General features: G+C 35.2%; 1 protein-coding gene across 1 annotated transcript in view; it reads right to left on the bottom strand.

The window, feature by feature from the left end:
- Positions 1–19,847: 19,847 nt before the first annotated feature.
- LOC137640761 (zinc finger BED domain-containing protein 5-like) overlaps positions 19,848–21,138 on the bottom strand; it is a 105,725-nt gene continuing 104,434 nt past the window's right edge. The window contains exon 4 of the mRNA XM_068373240.1: positions 19,848–19,942. Within this exon, the coding sequence (XP_068229341.1) occupies positions 19,848–19,942 (95 nt within the window). The remainder of the gene's footprint in view (positions 19,943–21,138) is intronic.

Consider the following 21,138-nt stretch of genomic DNA (forward strand, 5'->3'; position numbering starts at 1 on the left):
TCTCTACCCACCCCCCTGGGTTTGAATCAGCTACATGATCACCGGGTAAGGTTAATATTGAAAAATGTTATTTTCATTAGTAAAATAAATTTTTGAATATACTTACCCGGTGATCATGAATTAAAGGACCCACCCTTCCTCCCCAATAGAGACCCAGTGGACCGAGGAGAAAAATGGTTCTGTGTTGACATGAAGTATTTGAGTACCTACTCGACAGATGGCGCTGTTCCGTCCGTAGGTTTTTTCTGTCGGGCAGCAGAGCTGACAGCTACATGATCACCGGGTAAGTATATTCAAAAATTTATTTTACTAATGAAAATAACATTTTTTCATTTAGTAAGAAAGTCTCATTTGATTACTTAACGTTTTTTATTGTGAAGCAAAACTCCTTTTGCTGTATTTTTTATTTGCCTGTGTACTTTATGTCAGTTTTGTCTGTAAATATTCATTGTTTGATTTATGATTTGCTGTACTATTCTACAGCTTTGGTCAAACGGACTCTTTTAAAGTATTTATTATTATGTTATAAGACATGAATTTAGAAATATATTTAGGAGGATAAGGACCTTATGTTGGCAGATTTGAAGGAATTGCATTAATGAAGGGTAATCTGGTTAATCTGTTGAATTAATACAAAGTAGAAGATTGGTTTCTTGAGAAATTATTAGGACAGTAAAACGACAAAGATCTGGACACAGTTTGGTTGGTTTCTTTATATCAAAGTTAAAACTTTGAGTTAGGTAAAGAAAGTTTTAAGTTGGACAAAAGTAAGAAGCTAAGCTTTTTTACTGTGTTCTCGGTCAATTAATGCTTGGCCAGCTCTGTTAGAGCTGAGCTTGACTTATTGGGCTGGTGAATCCCCTCTTTTTTAATAATAATAATATATATTAAAGCTAAAATATGATCTTGTATATTTAAAGGTAAAATGTTTTAGATCATAGTTAAAGATAGTTTGCAAGTCGAGTTGTGAAACATGTTAAAATATAGTGCTTGTCCAAAGAAAAGATAATACAGAAAATTAGTCATATTTTCAATGAAAATCTACAGTATTTTTTATATATTTCTTTTATCATTATTAACTTTATTTAGTGATACCAATAGTAAAATAACATTAGATTAGATTAATATGTCATTGCTATAATACTTTGAGAACATTTTGATCTCATAAATCCTCCGATCAGATCTTTCAGGTTAAGTATATTTGCTCATGTTATATTCTTCTGGAGCTGGTTTCACCCAGTAACTTTCAAAAGTACAGTACATAATTTAACGTTATGGGTATGTTGAATTCCTATTACGGTATACTTATTAAGAAATGGATAGATTATTAGACAGGAGAATGAAACGTTAACAATTAACATTTTCTCACTCGGCTTATTTTTTTATGAGAACAGTATGATTAAATCTATTGAAGATATTGACTTACACAACACTTGGAGATACAAACACAAATCCCACTGAAAATAACGAAGATAAGATAAAGAAATACCGTAATAAAACAATATTATATCATTTAATACAGTAAGTAAAGCAACATTTGTATTAACCAGATATCTATTTCATATGAAACCCGACCATTTCTTGACTTTTGTAGCTGGAAATTATAGGCATAGAATTCAGGTTAGGCCTACCCTAAGCCAAAATTTTACAAATTGAACTTACAAACAGCTGCTTGGAATCTATTAATTTTGTAAGTTGAGGACCTTCTGTAAATATCATCAGGCGAGACAGTCTCGTTCTTAGGTTTACCTCTGACATTGTGAGATCCAAGCTTAAGAAATTTTTTATTAATGAAAATCATATCAGATTTTAAGTTTTTTCAGGTCATAATTAATTAATTGTGTAATGTAATGTATGTAAAACTGTTAATTTGGTGTTACAATTTAGGAATATTAGCAGACTAGGTCTTTTAACCCTTTTACCCCCAAAGGACGTACCGGTACGTCCTTTCAAAAAAAGGCTATAAAAATTATTTTTTGCATATTTTTGATAATTTTTTGAGAAACTTCAGGCATTTTCCAAGAGAATGAGACCAACCTGACCTCTCTATGACAAAAATTAAGGCTGTTAGAGCAATTTAAAAAAATATATACTGCAAAATGTGCTGGGGAAAAAATAACCCCTTGGGGGTTAAGGGTTGGAAATTTCCAAATAGCCTGGGGGTAAAAGGGTTAATTAATTGTGTAATGTAATGTATGTAAAACTCTTAATTTGGTGTTACAATTTAGGAATATTAGCAGACTAGGTCTTTTAATGCTGGATTTTCCTACAGTTTAGAACATTTTAATTTTAAATTTACGTAAGATTTTAACCGAGTCCATGTGGCTAACCGTGCAGTTTAGTACAGCTTCTGGTTGTTTTGTATGCTGGTAATTAATTTATGCATTCCACTGTGATATGATTATTGTAAAAGAGAACTTTTAATATGGTCTATAATCTCTATATCATGAAGGAATTCCTTTTTGACATAAGTCTGATCATGTTTGATTGTGGCTGCTATTTCTTTGTCAGATGTTAATCATTATCGCTATACAGGTAGTTCAGTTTAGATTAGTGTGTTAGCTGTATGCTTTTTTTTATTGTTCATAATATTAAATACAGAACATTAGATTTTTAAATCATATATTGTATAATGTATTACAATGTAGCCCAGCTATTACTCTTAATATTGTAGATATAGGGAAAGGTTATTTGAATACAGTATGTCAGTTTTTTTAAGTATTAAAAGGAGGAGAGAGGATGTTTTAACTTCAGGCAACAAATTAAGAGTTCACAGAAAGTAAACTGTTTGTGAATTTTTAGAGAATAGTGTTTTAGAATTCTGTCATTAACTTAAGCAAGACTTAGATTAATTAGTTTGTTTATTTTTTGGAATTTTTTAAAGAGTAGTAATTAGGAATCCTGTCATTAACTGTAGTTTGTGATTTTTTAAAGAATAGTGTCATTAACCTTAGTCTGTGATTTTTTAAAGAATAGTATTTTAGAATCCTGTCGATAACTTTAGTTTGTGATTTTTTAAAGATTATTATTTTAGAATCTTGTTAATTTACCACAATTGAACATAATTACATTCATGTCAAAATGGGATTTATATTGTAATGTTTTATCAGTTCTGTATTTAATTAAGTGAAGTTCTCTTCCAGATGTGTGTAAACTAAAAATGTAAAAGAATAAATAAAATGGAAGACCTCCTCCCAAAATTGGGGCTGGCAGAGAGGACAATTCGTTGGTCGGTGTCGTCGAGTCTTCCCTACGTTCTGCTACCTGGAGCCATGATATGCAATATAAAGGAATCTGGGAGTGATCCCTGTGACAGGTAGGGAGTTGTGCTGATTCTTCTCTTAACATAGATAATTCCTGTGGCTTTTGGCACCTCTGTGAGTTAGGTTAGCAAGAGGAGTTCAGTCACTTGACAATTTCCAGTTGGTTAATGTCTACTCAAATATAAATATAAATCAGTTTCATAACTTCATCTGGAGATGGTTACTGCTTAAGGGTTTGGTGTTATGGAAAACCTTTATTACCAGTTATTAGAGTTTTTTTTAGACTTAGCTCAGCCTTGATTCTCAAAAGGTATTTGAAATGTCATGGAGCCAAAAACAATCTTGAATAATTAAGGATTGAAAGGTTCTTAGCTTCAGTTCCAACTTGAGTTAAGAGTCTTGTTTTCTTAATTCTGCTATGATGACTAATTATAAAATTGCCTTGTTTTATTAACTTAAATTGATGTATTAAAATTAACAAGATATTATAAAAGGCTACCTGTAACAAAAGATCTCTGGCACTAAATTTTGAATTCCTTCAAGAACTTTTTAAGTTTTTGTGGCCAAATAACCTCCCCATCTAATGTAAGACTTGCAAAATTTTGCCGGGAAATTCTTTGTCCAAAATCATTATTTGAATAACTTGTTTAATAGAGGTACCTCCTTATTACAAGATATATATTCTAACCAGTTTAGGTATTACTATATATATTAACTTTTTAATGCATTGACGAAATCTACTGCTCAAAGATTAAATATAAAACCTATAAGGGCAAAAGTATTAGTCTCACTTTGGACTGTTTTGAGAGTAAGGAATACTTGAATATAACTCTTCTAGTTTAAGGATGTCTAACACTTCTAGAATATGTTCATATCTTGAATATTGCTATCACTGACAATTAAATATTTTCTATGATTTATGACAAATTGGTTAATTACAAGGATTGAATATCCTATTTAGCCAGAATAGTTTTTTTTGGGTAAAAGTTGTATCTGCTAAGCCAATGAAGAATTTGAGAATACAGTACTTCCTTACGTGGTTATGTATTGATTAACTTTGCATAATTTTGTATCTGTGCATGTACAGAAAATGTGAATTTGAATTCCATTAAATTGCAGAGTTTTTTTTGGTTTAATATTAGTAACTTGTCCCACGAATGGCACTGTAAGAGTTTTGGTACATTTCTCTTTTACATAAGGGTTATAAAACTACCCAGAAAGGGGAACCAGTATCACCTTGTATATGTCTAATTTTTTCTTGCATGTAATGTTTCTTGTATGTGTAATTGTTTGAAGGAAAGTTAACTTTCAAATAGTCACGTTGTTTCAAAAAGAAATGATGTGGCAGCCTTTGATTTTCTTGAATTTTTAATTCATGTATTGTTATATCCTGCTGATGTGTACTAAAGAGAAAATGGCATTGATAATAGGAAATACATTTTATGCTGATGTGTACTAAAGAGGATATGATAAAGATAGGAAAAAGTATCTTGTGCTACTTGACAACTATTTGGTTGGAATAAAAAATTCCATGGAAATATCATAGATCACACTACAATCTTTTAATAGATATCATAGCAAAATGAAATTTTCAATTGTCAGAGTTAAAAGGCTGTGTGGTCTTCAAGGACTTTCCTTTTGAAGGCTAGAACAGGGAATCCCCCAAAAGTAAGTTCTATCTTCATTAAAACTCTTCTGTGGTCGCAAGAAATTTCTTTTGTAAATACTGTACCTGAAGAGGATTTGGATATTCTTTTTGCATTGAAGGATTTTTTCAGGAGTAAAGGTATCAGTTCCGTTGAATCTTTTAGCTGAAGGAGATATACTGGTTTTGGATTTTGTATTCGATAATCATATGAAGTGGCAGTGTCTTATCATTTTGAGATGGTTTGTATGATTTAGTGGCTTCAGATATCTCATTATACAGTGCTGTATTGTGCATAAGTTTACTTTGGTACCATTTTATATCTGGAACTTATTGCGTTCAAGTTTACTTTGGTACCATTTTATGTGTGGAACTTAATATGCATAAGTTTACTTTGGTACCATTTTATGTGTGGAACTTAATATGCATAAGTTTACTTTGGTACCATTTTATATCTGGAACTAATTGCGTTTAAGTTTACTTTGGTACCATTTCATGTCTGGAACTTATTGCGTTCAAGTTTACTTTGGTACCATTTTATGTGTGGAACTTAATATGCATAAGTTTACTTTGGTACCATTTCATGTCTGGAACTTATTGCGTTCAAGTTTACTTTGGTACCATTTTATGTGTGGAACTTAATATGCATAAGTTTACTTTGGTACCATTTTATATCTGGAACTTATCGTGGATAAGTTTTCTTTGGTACTATTTTATGTCTGGAACTTATTGTGGATAAGTTTTCATTGGTACCCTTTTATATCTGGAACTTATTGTGTTTAAGTTTACTTTGGTACTATTTCATATGTGGAACTTGTGTCGATGATGGTATTGTTCGGTGTTCTTTTGACATTGAGATTTCTCAACAATTTGACTTGAGAAACCCAAGTATTTTCTTGAGGTAATAATTTTCTTGGATGCTTTTGTTACCATTTTATGAGGTCAGAAGGTTTTGACAATGGAAGTATGCATTGGAATCCCGTAAGCATGGCAACGTCCTTTTATGCTAACTACTAGATGGATGATTGATTAAATAAATGTGAGAAGAGAGGACTAAAGAAAAATAGCTAGAATAATACTAAGAAAAAATTTATATACAATAGGCTTTGAAATGACTAGAAGAGAACAATCAGCGCTGTAATTCAATAGAATATGAAATAAACACAAAAGCTATTATGATAACATGCAGAATTGATCTTGGGACCAATGCATGGGTTAAGGGCTTTACTACTGTTGGCCGTCATCGCCACTTATCATTAGAAACCGTTTTTATTACCTTTGCACCTAGTACCGTAAAAGAAAATTAAGAGCAAGGAGTGATAGACTGTACACCCATTCCTTGCAACAATGTTGACCATTTTTAGTTTGATTTATCTTAATTTCTATTCATGGGACACCTATAGTTGGAAAATCTAATTATATCCTAAGAGCTAGAAGTGTTGATGTTTATTGTTAGTAAAATGTTGGGATGCCTCTATTTATTCAGCTAGTTGCCTTAGATGACGTTATATTAACTATTCACATTTTTTAGAGCCTTGGGAAAGTTTATGCTTTACAGCATCGTGTTTAAAAAGGAAAGATTTTAAAAATTTTGATGGGAATGTATGAACTGTTAGTCTATAATATTATTAGATTTGGAAGTAGAGGAATGTAGTTAAACCCAGGAAATCATGCAAAATGGTTATAGATAAAGAGCTAAACCTTTGGGAATTTTGGCAGAAAGTTCAGAAGGCAAAATTATTGAAGAGAATTCATTTTATAACTAAACTTGGAAAGGGGAAATCTTGCTGAATAAAAATGACAGTAATTAAAATGTCTGCTCGTTCTGTTTGTTATATAGTAATATTTATTGTTGTTAGGCTTACATATGTAGAAGTTAATGGAATAATAAATAACAAGAATAACATACATTTAGCATAACACCTTGTTACGGCATCAACAATTTAGTTTCTTGTGGTTTAGTTTATTCTCGAAGTGTAAACAATAATTTGTTGTTCTCAACATAACCATTTTTAATATGTAGTTTTTTTTCTTGCCAATAAGGAAATTAAAGAAGATTAGCATCCAAAAGGCACAGATTCTATTGTTAATAGACATTAGGTATACATGTGGCGATGCATTTCAAATTGGGGGAAAATATTAAAAGTTTCATGAATTTGTTAGAAAATTTAAGCGAATCTGTTTATAATACTGTAATTAGAAAATATTGAGAGTTTAATGAAATCACTAGAAAATGTTAGGAAATCCCCTTAGCTTCTGTGATAGGTATATTATACGCGATGAAATAATAACGCTTTTATTCTTTATCATAGTCCGTTTCTTTCCATATTTTCATCGACATATTGCTAAAGGATTCCAAAGTGTACTCTGTTATATAGAGACTGGCTTCATAGACTAAGGTCATACATATTTGCTGGAGCACTATATTAAGTGTATGACTTACTATCCTCTCCTTTATTATAGCAAATAATCTCTGTTGTATTTCTCTGGAAAATTTTGTTTACATTACCTCCGGAAAGTTCAAGTAGATCTTGAAATCAATGAATGAGATTAGAATAGATTTTTGGGAGGCTGCTTTAGTTACTTCCCTCAACCCTTTGCACATACCTGGGAAGTTTGTTTCAAGCTGTACTTATCTTTGCATTGTTTCCTTTTTGAGCATTTCAGTCCTCCCAGTGCTTTTTGTCATCTCGATCATTGTAATTTTAATTATTCATTTTCCTCTATACAGTATAAAGGATATTGATATTTTTTATATGGATGTTTATTTTGATTTCTAAATAAATATGTTCTGCATTTCTGTCATGCAAGAATTTAGTTTGTTTCTATTCCGGATTTGTTTTTGGTCAAGGTTTCATTGGAGACGAGCTCCCTGGTTCCATTTTCATTGCACTAATTGGTCTTGTCCTGGTTGCTACAATGGCTCGTCCTTAAAATCAATATCACTCGTTTTAATTCCTTTCTAGCTTTCCTTCTCATTGTCTGAAGAAATTTAATCTTGTGGGTTGTGAGAGTCAGCTGACTTACGACCACTCTCTGATTTTATCAGATATGATTAGTTATCTAGTTCTATTGTTTTCTATGAAGAAAATTAAAATATACTTCTTAGAATACTATCCTTAATGGGAGACGACTAAGGTGTTTCTCAAGCAAAAGTTTGAGATGAAAGTTTCCTTTTTGGTCTTAAATGTATTAAATTCAAAAAGGGAAATGCTTGAAGTACTTTATACAGATATTTCTATGGTACAAAGCTTTCTTCTATATTTTTCAGAGGAATTTGTTAGATCCATAGATATTAATTTTATCCTGAAGGATAAGCTTATGAATGCTCATTAAACAGGTTGTGGCTTTCCTTTGATGTTGGTTGAGTCGATTTAAAACCCTTCCATCTCAGTGTTGGTTGTCCTTCTGTACTAGGTTGTCTGTATTTCCATTGTAAGGGCTCTGTTCTTAGCTCTTGGTTAGAGTAAAGTAGCATAACATTGGACATTTTCATGAATTACTTGTCTGGGTGTTATTGTTTGTTCCCTGATTAAGTGGTTTTTGCATTCCTTCTTAACTTCGTGAAGCTCATGAATCAAGTGTCTGCTGATCTGACTCTTAATTAATAAAGGAATAAGGCATTCCTCTTCCCTTTTGTCTACCTTTATTCATCCACTCTTCAATTTAAGAGACAGTTTTTTCATTGCTTTGGGATTCATTGCCATGCATGGACAGTATTTTGTGTACCTCTCATTAATTGTGGTCTGACCAGTTTTGCTCAGTGTTAACCTGTCATAATTTTAATATTTTGGATTTTCACTTTTTCAGTATCCAGATGATTGCACTCTAGTGCTTCAGACATCTCTTATACTGTATGTCAGATTATTTTATTGTAATGCTTTTCTTAATTTATAACCTTTTGATACATAATTATTTTGTATCATCTTGGGTTAATGAAATCCTGAAAAATCCTGGTTCTTCATTATTACTGGTTGTAAATGGACCTGTCGTCCAGACATCAACTGGGTTTTAGTCATAGATTTTTCTGTGATAAGTCGTTAACTTGGTTATAAAAGTTCCCCTTTATGTCATTCAACATCAACCAGGTCATTTGTGGACCTTTCTGTAAATTGCCTTGCTTTGTTTTGACTTTTGAGAGGAAGGTAAGCTTTCTTTTCAAAGCGTTTATGAGGATATTAAGTCTTGCTCTTTTACTGTACAGTACTTTGTTCATCTTTATAGTTAGATGAGATTTCTTTGCAGACCTTAATTTTCTGTAGGATGAGGGTATTGCTTTTTAGTACATCACAATATACTAGTTTTTAAAAGGGACCATCCTGGCACCAGCTACAATGCACAGTATATCATTTGTTCTAACTTTTCTTCCATTTACCTCTGCCCTCAGTCCACCGTTGTCTTACATTGTCAACCTACTCCGCTTTGATTTCCTCCTCACTGAAAGACTAAGATTTTATCAGACTGTCAAGATGAAATAGTTTGGCCAGTAGTCTGGTTATATTACTCTCTAACAAAAATGTTAGGTTCTCCTCAGGGAAAAACCTGGCTTCTGTGCTACATATCAAGAGGGAATTCCATTGTTCTTTTTGTGAGTTTTGTCCTTGCAATATCATGTTGAAGTATGTTTACATCGGGTCTTAGCTTTACGGCATGACTTTAATTCTTTTGTATCCTGTACACTATCTTCCGGAACTCCCTTTATGGTTAGTTTTCTTCATCTTGCCCCTTTGGCTTCCATTCTTTTATGTAAGTGGTCAAGATTGCGTACATTTTCTGTTAAATACTTTGTTGAAATTTAGATTACTATCATTTTTTCTACTTTCCTAGAGTTTGTCCAAGTCTTTATGGATTTTTTGGTTATGTTACTGATCTAATATTTGGAAGTTAAGTTTCCATTTTGGTATTGTCCTTCTCATTATAGCCTTGACTAATTGCCTACTCAGTTATGATCCTTTTGTATGCTGCTATTAAATTCTCTGCATTTGTTATCCCTTGTTGGAAAAATACTTTCTTTGTATTGTATGAGTTTGTTTTAGGTGAATATATCCTTGGGTTGTAGATAATTAGTTTGTTTAAAAATGAATTGGAGTAAAGGACAGAGTACTCAATTCATTAACTCTTTCTCTGCAACTTCTACATCTATGTGGAGTCGATAATTCTAACATCTTTTCTCCACATTGCTTGGTCAAACATGTGATCATCTGACAATTGTTTGTCTCTCAGACCCTCTCTTAACTATATCCATCCAACTCTCTTAATTGTTACTCTTTCAGATCCTGATTGACTTTTCTAGTTATTTTGGTTCAGATTGGAAGAAATAATCTGTGCCATTGTTTTTAGCATAGTAATTGTTGTTTTATTATGCTTCAGAGGTTGGATATAATTAATCATTTGGTTTATGATTTACTTGCTTTACTTCATATCAATAGTCAGACATTTTTTATGGCAGTTTAAAGTGACTTTTCAGTTGCATATATTTCTTTACTAGTTCACTAATGTTTCTCAGTGCTGGAGGAAACTAAATATTTGTTGAATATTTATCAATTAAACATTATTACAAGTCTTTCATTAGCACATCAAGAAATCAAAATGAAATGTACTGGACAACAGAAAATAAAGGACAGCCATTTACAGTGAGACTGATCAAAGAGTTTCACATCAGAAAATTATACTCTTGGTACACACATCATGCAGGAAATAACGCTATTTTGGATAGAGGGTTTAAGTTAATGCAAAGGCTAGGTATTTGTCTTCCAAGAGAAAGTATTTGTCTGCTGTTTTTTGGTATATAAGGTAACCTTAATACCATCAACCTGTCTTGGCAGAGACTTTACCTTGGTGGCGGATGCCTGTGCTAACTCGTCACTGTAGGGGAATGCGACACTAGTCCAATCCAACACTATTAGCCGGGGATGAGGTTAGAGGTGTTGGAGTAGTACCCTGCTTTTGATGTCATCCCCTGTCCTTCCTCTTTTGCTTATACAAGAAGCCTTGAATGACAAGAATCTTTTGGACATATATTGGTCATACTGCTTTTTGGGGACCTTTTGTAAACCTGGTATAGAGAATTGTATTTAAAATGAGGACTACTGCCTTCATTAGCGACATGAGACGTGAAAATAAAACCAAAAATATCTGCACATTAATGGTTTTTCTTATTCGTGTCTTTTTGGATGCACAGTTACAAATTTTTAACAAAGCTATTTATGCATAAATCATTTAAGATGTATTTCATTCCTCAAATCTTCATTAACTAACCAGACACCACTTTTATCAAGAGACTTCGTTAAAAAAAATGAGATTCAATCCTTGTAGTTAAACCAATTTGTCAGAATTCATAGAAATATTTCATTGTCAGTTAAGGCTCTATTTCAAGATATGAACATGTTTTAGAAGCATTTAGACATCCTTAAAGTAGAAGGAAGCTCTATTCAAGTATTTCTTTTTTCAAAACAGCACAAAGTGAGACATACTTTTGCACTTAGTTTTTACATCTAATCTTTGGGCAGTAGGTTCAGTTGATGCATTTAAGAGTTAGTATATATAGCAATACCTAAACTAGTTTAGAATATATCTTGTAATAAGGAGGGACCTCTATTAAACAAGTTACTCAAATGTTGGTCTTGGTCAACGAATTTACTGCTAGAATTTTGCAAGTCTTACATTAGATGGGGAGGTTTATTTGGCCATAAAAACATAAAAAGTTCTTGAAGGAATTCAGAATTTAGTGCCAGGGATCTTTTATTACAGGTAGCCTTTTATAATATCTTGTTAATATTATTACATCAATTGAAGTCCACAAAACAAGGCAATTTTATAATTAGTCATCATAGCAGAACTAAGAAAACAAGTCTTAACTCAAGTTGGAATTGAAGCCAAGACCTTTCAATTCTTAATTGTTCAAGATTCTTTTTGTCTCCATGACATTTCAAATACCTTTTCAGAATCAAGGCTGAGCTAGGTCTAAAAAAAACTCTAATTGGTAATAAAGGTTTTCCATAACACCAAACCCTTCAGCTGTAACCCTCTCCCCACGAAGTTATGACGCCGAGTTAGATTTATATATGAGTTGACTTTAACCAACTGGAAATTGTCTAAGTGACTGAACTGTTCTTGCTAACCTAACTCACAGATGTACCAAATTCCACATGGATTATCTATGTCAAGTGAACAGCACAACACTCTCTGTCACCACTCTACGATCTTCGCCATGTTCATGGTTTCTAAGGTGGTAGGATTAATGGGAAGACTTGCCGACATTGATCAACAGAGTCCTTAATGTCAGCCCCATTTTGGAAAGGGGTCAAATAAAAAATAATTTAAGGTTTGATTTTATTTTTGTAGAAAATTATACAAATAAAATTTATAAAGCATAATTTGTTTACATTACACCATTTGTGAAAATGTTATATGAAGTTTTTTTTATTTACAATCTATGAACTTCAAATATGCTATATACTTGGCAATTTATTTCTTCTTTCCTTAGCATTCTTTTTCATTTTTTTTTCTATTAATTTTTCACCAAACTCCAATATTTTATTCATTTAGCAAAGTTTTTTTTTTTTTTAGGTTGCAATTCCAAATTTTTTTTCTAAAAATTTACTTGGTAAATTTCAATTTTCCAAAATTGTTTGTTACATTGCAATTTTCACAATTTGAATTTATTTCTTTCAAGATGCTAAACAATTTTAAACTACTGGTATTTTTTTTTCTTTTTTACTTTTTTAGTCAATATTTTCTTCTTTTTTAAATATGCGATATCAAAATTTTCAATTTTGAAATTATCTTAATTGAATTTTTCAAAGTATACTTTTTAATTTGTATTTTTATAAATGTTTTAGCAACTTTCTTCATTTGTATTTACTTGGCGTTCAACTTCTTAATTTTACACAAAATACTTTTTTTTTTTACATAGATAATCGTTATATTTCGTGGTACAGCTTTGAACCAAGATGAATTCTCATAAGTACATATCTAAACAAATATGAATTACTGTATCAATAAACATTAGTAAAACCATTTACAATAATCCACACTATGAATAAAACAAGGTTGAGTCCCTCGTTAGGCTGGGAGGAACGTAGAGAGTAAGGTCCCCTTTTTGTTTTTGTTTCTTTGTTGATGTCGGCTACCCCCCAAAATTGGGGGAAGTGCCTTGGTATATTTATGTATGTATGAATTAAAATTCTATTCATTAACTTAACCAGGATGAATTAAGAGTTAAGAGTAATGCTTCTAAAATGAAAAACAATAATCCATACAAATTGAGAAAAGATCTATACTGTGCAGTTAAGGTGGTTATTAGCATAAATTAACCCTTTTACCCCCAGGCTTTTTGGAAATTTTCAACCCTTAACCCCCAGGGGGTTATTTTTTTCCCAGTTTATTTTTTTTAAATTGCTCTAATAGCCTTAATTTTTGTCATAGAGAGGCCAGGTTGGTCTCATTCTCTTGGAAAATGCCTGAATTTTCTCAAAAAATTATCAAAAATATGAAAAAAAAAATTTTATAGCATTTTTTTTGCAAGAACGTACCGGTACGTCCATGGGGGTAAAGGGATGGCTTTTGTGAAACGTACCAGTACGTCCTTTGGGGGTAAAAGGGTTAAGTTACCCAGTCAACCATGGGCAACTGATCAACATGAAAACTCAAAATTAGATTTGCATTTCACTATCTAGAAATTTTTTACATAACCAGTATTTTAGAAAAATATACACAGCCACAAAGATTTGTACAAAAGTTTTTGTTGTTTACCTTAATAAAACAAAACCCTAATGTTCACGAACTATTTGGGTATAATTATATTTTATTTTACAAATTCAAATTAATTCTTTAGAAAGTAGATACATCCACAAAATACCTGTCCAAATAAAACTATTTTCCATATAACTTGAAACCAAAACAAAAACATTCGTTGACTATTTATTTTCAAATTATTCTATATTAATTCTTTGGAAAATTTTGGCAGTCAAAAAAAAACAAAAAAAAAAAAAAATAATTTTTCCATTGTATTTTTCCTAACTAAACAACCACAGATCTTTAACAGGAGTAGGATTTTAGTATAGCCGGAACAGCAATTATACTTTTAACCACATAGAAGCAACTCCAACACTTGGCTTTGCACTTAATTTCAGCTGTAAGCAATACAGACGGTACTATTGCTGCCTCTCGACTTTGCCCCTTACTAATTGCTTCTACAGGAAAAAGCAATAAATTGTGTGCTGACAGTCCATGTTTGACGGCTAGATTAAATGAAGACGTCCACGTCTTCCAGATGAATCACACGTGTGTGTAACAGGTTTCTGTACAATCCTGCTGTTAACCACATCATACTTATTCTTCTTGGGTGGCATGACTAGTGTCCCCTTACGACGACGACAACTTATATCTAAGGAACTGGGCAAGCCTTGGTTATCACAAGTGCTTCGTCAATGGAAGAAGGTTCTGCTGCTGCAATATTAGAAAAGAATTCCTTTCCATCAGTGTATTCCCACTCCCCAGGAGCCACAAAGTATAAGATATGACAGTAGTACAGGAAGACATTGATAGGAGGCGAGTAAGCACAGAGTGACCGGTTTTCCCCTGCCTACACACAAGGGAGCGAGGTACAAGAACCAACTCTGCCCTGAAAGATGTGTGTTATCCGTTTGTGGTACAGATGCTCAAACCAGGGGCAGTCGACCTTCTTTTTTGGATGATTGACCAATTTTTATCTCACAGGAGAGAAAAGGAAGTGGTTCAATGCAGAAAACCATCCCAGGCATGGAAGTATTATTGGCACATAGTACTGGGGCATACGACGCCTACTATTGGCAATAAGTCTGTATTGAATCTGCATGAGCACTGTGTCAGACTAAGGGTGCCCCTCCTTTAACTACCCATTTGAGGAACACCTCAACTTTTCTCTCAATGAAGGCTTTGGTCCTAAATGGAGAGAAGATTACCAATGATAGAATGAAAGAACTAGCAATTAGGCTCCCTGCTAATAACCGCAAAGAAACACAACCACGGAATACTATTCATGGTCTCTTCATGACCAGTACCATTGCCATCAGTAACCAGCAGAATCTGTGGGTGTTCCCCCACCAAGATGAACAACCAACTGCCGAAGACCACACTCGGCACTTATACAAGCACAAAGATGCTCCTCTACAATACCAAGTGATCGGTATTCAAGCAAAGCGTTTGCAGATACCCTCAGTACCAAGCCCTTCAGAGGCAAGCATAAATGTTACATCAGTCTCTGGGGACAATGTCTACAGAATTCCAATTCTGAAGGGCAAGCTGATCATCGATGAATCTACCCCTCAAACTTACTCTGGCCATCAACCCCATTCTGTTTTCGGTCAAGGGCATGAATACCCCATGGGAGAGGTACAGTCTTTTCAGATGCACATCAAAATTGCCCTCCTTTGCGAGGTAAGACAAGTGCTGGGGCTTCTAAATTCCAACAGCACCCAACTAGTCAGGTGGAAGCAGATAATTCTGTGATGAAGTGTTCGTTCATTCACTCGCGAGGGCAAAGAACTTTACAAGAGCCTGCCATGACTCCTATGAAGTGTGCGCGTGTGTGTGACAGTCTTGATCTTGGAGAACAAGCACAAGGCAAATAAAATTGAAGTAACCGATCGTAAGTTTTCCGAATCAAGCCACATAGGAACAATTTTCTGTACACACATTTTCCTCCTCCCAAAAGCTAGACGGACCTTGTGCACAAGAGAGATTGAAGGGCGAAGCTCTCACTCCTACAAGGAAAGCACGAGAGAGATTGAAGGGCGAAGCTCTCGCTCCTATAAGGAATGCACGAGAGATTGAAGGGCGAAGCTCTCGCTCCTACAAGGAATGCACGAGAGAGATTGAAGGGCGAAGCTCTCGCTCCTACAAGGAATGCACGAGAGAGATTGAAGGGCGAAGCTCGCACTCCTACAAGGAGTGCATGCGCTTGTTCTTGTAAAAAAAGGAAAATGTAGCCTGATGAACACTGAAATTGTCTACCTTCCGAGGATGTTCCAGCAGCTACACCGGAAGATCTTCAGGGTCTACTGTAGTTAAAACTTCAGTAAACTAGCCAAACAATACCAACCACCATCATATCAGAAATAAGTGGGGACAGCCATATGGAGAGATGTTTTGTGTACAAGAAAAAAGATGGAGAGGAAATAGAGCAAAGGAATTGAGTGATGGATGCAATGTATACTAAAGTGGAGCCGATGAACAATAGAAATGGAGTTAGCATAGTCTTCTACAGTATACAGAATTGAAGCCTTTGGTATGTTAGTAAAAAAAACAATGTTATAATCAGAAAGAATATGTGCTATAGAGAAATGTTGAATACTATCATTACTTAAGCAACACAATTTGGTTGCACACAAGAAAAGACCAACTTTCAGTGTAGAGCACAGTTCCGTCGTGCCACGAAAAAAGCTAGGCGCCAAATTTTGGGTATCTTTTGTTTCCACAGTTAACCCTTTAACCCCCAGGCTATTTGGAAATTTCCAACCCTTAACTCCCAAGGGTTATTTTTTTTCAAACACATTTTGCAGTATATTTCTTTCAAATTGCTCTAACAGCCTTAATTTTCATCATAAAGAGGTCAGGTTGGTCTCATTCTCTTGGAAAATGCCTGAAGTTTCTCAAAAAATTATCAAAAATAGGCAAAAAAAAATTTAAAAAGCATTTTTTTTTTTGCAAGGACGTACCAGTACGTCCATGGGGGTAAAGGGATGAGTTTTGTGAAACGTACCAGTACGTCCTTTGGGGGTAAAAGGGTTAACAGTAGAACACCACCTTTTGTATGGAGGAAAATAATGATTGCAGGCAAATATACCCCAAACTCAACTAGATAGAGTAATTAAGAAAAGTTGTAATTGGATAGATTTGAACAGACACATGGAAAACATGGCAAACTTTGCTGTCACGACATGGCAATAGTAAACCTTCTTCAAGAAAAGGGAGCACATGATGACATACAAGTGGTGGTAGAAACTCCCAAATTGACTATTTCCTTAAAACGCTACAACTGCAAAGTTATCCCATGCAACTATGTAATCCCAACACAGACTTGTGTATGGACATGAAGCTCAAAGGAGAAACTAAAACCAAAGCTAAAGGTGAGGAAAATAAAATAGACCAAATCGAAGAGGGAGAACCAGAGAGTTTAAGTGTGTTAAGCACTGAGAAGGCATGGATAAGTAGTAATAAGCAAGGAAAGGAGAGCTGGTGGTGGGATTACGATATTGAGAAGGCAGCAGAAATAAGGAGGTAGCATACGTAAGATGGCAACAAAATTTAGAAAGCAGCAAAATAAGTTGGCAGCAAAAATAAGGTGGCAGCTAAAGTTGGAAAGCAGCAAAAATAAGAAGGCAGCGAAAGGTAAGGCGGCAGCAAAAACAAAAAGGCAGTAAAAGGTAAGAAGACAGCAAAGAGATGGAAAGAATCACAGCTACAGGATGACAGATTTTTAGAGAAAAACAAGGTGGTGAAGATGGTAACAGCTAAAGCTAAAATTCAAATATATAAGTTGTACTATGAGTTAGGAACAAAGGATGGAATTAACAAAATGATCAAGCAGTCAAAGGCAAGAAATAATAGCAAGATATTATTCACGTTATGTAAATGAAAGAAAGATGTCGAGATACTTGGAAAAGAAGACATGTTGAAGCACTGGTAAGAGTACTTTAAACAGCTTCTATATGAAGAAAATTATACTAGCAAGAGAAGACGACAACCAAACATGGGCATAGTAATTGCGTTTTCTAGGCAAGAGGTAGTAAACCACTGCAAAAGATGAACAGCATGGCATGAGGACCTGTCTTGATCCGTATGGAAGCCTGGAAAACATTAGGAGGTGAAGGAGTGGACGTTATTCTGAACGATCTCATATCCTCAAACGGGAAAAGATACAAGAATAGAGCGGAGAGTAAATCAATAGCAATTTTCAAAGGCAACAGGGATATTCAAGAGTGTGGTAATGACAGGTATTAAACTGATGTCCCACACAAAGAAGATATAGGAAAGCATAATAGATGGCAGTCTAAAGAGGTAGATATAGCAAGTGAGTTATTAAAGGAAGTTTAACCACTGATGTAGAAATTCAGGAAAAAGCAAAGGGAATTACATACCGTAGCCGACATTAGAAGTGGCGTGAGGTTAAGCAATTGTGACCGGAAACATGCAACGTAACATAAAACATTCATAAAATATCAATGGAAAGCTTGAAAATAAAAAAAAAATATTTATATATGTTAATAGTCAGCAACTCCTTGCCTAATACTTTATAGGCAATCCCCGACATTTAGTAACCTCCTTGAGCATTTTGGGGACTGAATTGGCAAGTTTTTGCAGGTTTTCATCGTCAGCGAGGTTAACCCAGGCACGTTTCAACTCCGCTTCTAACTTCGGAGTCGTCGTCATATCGATGTCCTTTAATATCCTCTTACAAACGCCCCAAAGGTTTTCTATTGGAGAAATACTAAGGGAATTGCCTGGCCAATTCTTAATAAATTCAGTGCTACAGTCGCTGAAATACTGAACATTTTGTGACAGTCTAAGATCGGACTTGGATTCGTCAAAATGCGTAGCCTTTCTAAAGGGAAAAAATCGGCTAGGACAAAATGATTATCTGGCAACTCAACTCGACCCTTCTGTCTCTCAGCGAGCTATGAAGACTTCAGTGTTTATTTGGTATTCATAAAGGGTGGTTGTGTTACGGTTAATCTCGGACAGTCTACCCTAGTGAGTGGCCATTTTTCTTATGTTTTTGTTCATATTTGCCATATATCAAAAGGTTATACCTTATTTGAGAATCGTATGCGTATCATCCAGCTACACGAAGAAGAGTTAAAAACTGGAATAATCTGTGAAAAAACTGGCGTACCTCAGCGAACTGTACAGCGTATTCTTCGCAAATTTATCGAGTCGGGAAGTAGGGAAGTACCGCGCGCTGTAAGAGCCAGTGGTAGGCCTTTCAATATTTCCAAAAGAGGATTGAGGGTGCTTAGCAGGGACATCGAAGTCCATCCTACCCTAACTGCGAGACAATTAAAGGAAGTAAATCCTCAGTGCAGTGGCAGGAGAGTCTGTTAGGACCGTGCAGAGGTGCTTAAAGGACAACCTCCATTACATAACAGTGAAGGCGCGTAAGAACGGCTTGACAGAAAAACAGATCGGCTTAATTTTTCTCGTTCGTACAAGGACTGGGACCTTGCCAGGTGGTGCCAAGTGCTTTGGAGTGATGAAGCAAATTTTTTTGTTTCTGATAATAGGGGAAAAAGTGTGGCGTAAGGCGGGATGGGACCCGCTCGACCCAAAGTACTTGGCGACGAGTAGTTAAATACCCAAGTTATGTGATGGTATGGGGTTATTTTGGGAAAGGGGGTAAGGGTATTTTAGAAATACTTCCAAGGAATCAAACTGTTAATAAAGACACTTTTGTTTGTTGAACGATTATTTGGAAGATTCTTTCGAGCTAAGCCAAGTAAAAAAATAGCATTTTTCTGCAGGACGGCGCTCCCGCCCACACAGCCAAACAAAATATTCAGTGGTTCAGGGACTGTGACATTGAATTTATTCAGGATTGGCCAGGCAATTCCCCGGATATTTCTTCCATAGAAAACCTTTGGGCCATTTTGAAGAAATTACAGGACGTCGGTAAGACGACAATTCCGAAGTTGCAAGCGGAGTTGAAGCGTGCCCGGGACAACCTCGACAACGAACTCTTGCAGAAACTTGCCGATTCAGTCCCCAAAAGGCTCAAGGTTACTAAACATTGGGGATTGCCTATAAAGTATTAGTCAAGGAGTTGGTGAGTATTAAAATATTTTTTTTTTTCCATTTTTAAAGCTTTCCATAGATTTTTTTACAAATATTTTATGTTACGTTTAACCTCACGCCACTTCTGATGTCGGCTACTGTATAGTGTTCACACACCTTGAAAAGGCTCATGACATTCCCGAGAAGTATGGAGATGTCCGAGGAATAAGATGGTCCAAGAGGTTATGTGTGGTTGATCCAGGAGATGTACCAGTGAGGAGCACTGTTGAGTGATACAGAAGTTAAGAGAGCCAGTGTCATGGAGCATATTATACACATGATAGTGTTTGCTGAAAGAAGGAAGACCTGGAAATTAAGCTTGAAAGGTGGAGAGGAGCAGTGGAAGATACAAGAATGAGAAGCAGGTCCAAGACCGAATATAAGTGTTCCACCAGTGAGGGCAAAGGGTAGAGAAAAAATAAGGTCAAATGGGGAAGAAATAATTGAGTAAACAGGTTTAATTACCTCTGCTACATCTGGTGAAACTATACATACACATACATACATATACCAAGGCACTTCCCCCAATTTTGGGGGGTAGCCGACATCAACAAATGAATCAAAACATAAAAAGGGGACCTCTACTCTCTACGTTCCTCCCAGTCTAACAAGGGACTCAGCCGAGTTCAGCTGGTACTGCTAGGGTGCCACAGCCCACCCTCCCACATTATCCACCACAGATGAAGCTTTATAATGCTGAATCCCCTACTGCTCCTACCTCCGCGGTCATCTAAGGCATCGGAGGAAGCAGCATGGCCTACCGGAACTGCGTCACAATCGCTCTCCATTCATTCCTATTTCTAGCACGTTCTCTTGCCTCTCTCACATCTATCCTCCTATCACCCAGAGCTTCCTTCACTCCATCCATCCACCCAAACCTTGGCCTTCCTCTTGTACTTCTCCCATCAACTCTTGCATTCATCACCTTCTTTAGCAGACAGCCATTTTCCATTCTCTCAACATGGCCAAACCACCTCAACACATTCATATCCACTCTAGCTGCTAACTCATTTCTTACACCCATTCTCTCTCTCACCACTTCGTTCCTAACCCTATCTACTCGAGATACACCAGCCATACTCCTTAGACACTTCATCTCAAACACATTCAATTTCTCTCTCTCCATCACTTTCATTCCCCACAACTCCGATCCATACATCACAGTTGGTACAATCACTTTCTCATATAGAACTCTCTTTACATTCATGCCCAACCCTCTATTTTTTACTACTCCCTTAACTGCCCCCAACACTTTGCAACCTTCATTCACACTCTGACGTACATCTGCTTCCACTCCACCATTTACTGCAACAACAGACCCCAAGTACTTAAACTGATCCACCTCCTCAAGTAACTCTCCATTCAACATGACATTCAACCTTGCACCACCTTCCCTTCTCGTACATCTCATAACCTTAC

The sequence above is a fragment of the Palaemon carinicauda genome, chromosome 1 (assembly GCF_036898095.1).
Source record: "Palaemon carinicauda isolate YSFRI2023 chromosome 1, ASM3689809v2, whole genome shotgun sequence".
NCBI classification, from domain to species: domain Eukaryota; kingdom Metazoa; phylum Arthropoda; class Malacostraca; order Decapoda; family Palaemonidae; genus Palaemon; species Palaemon carinicauda.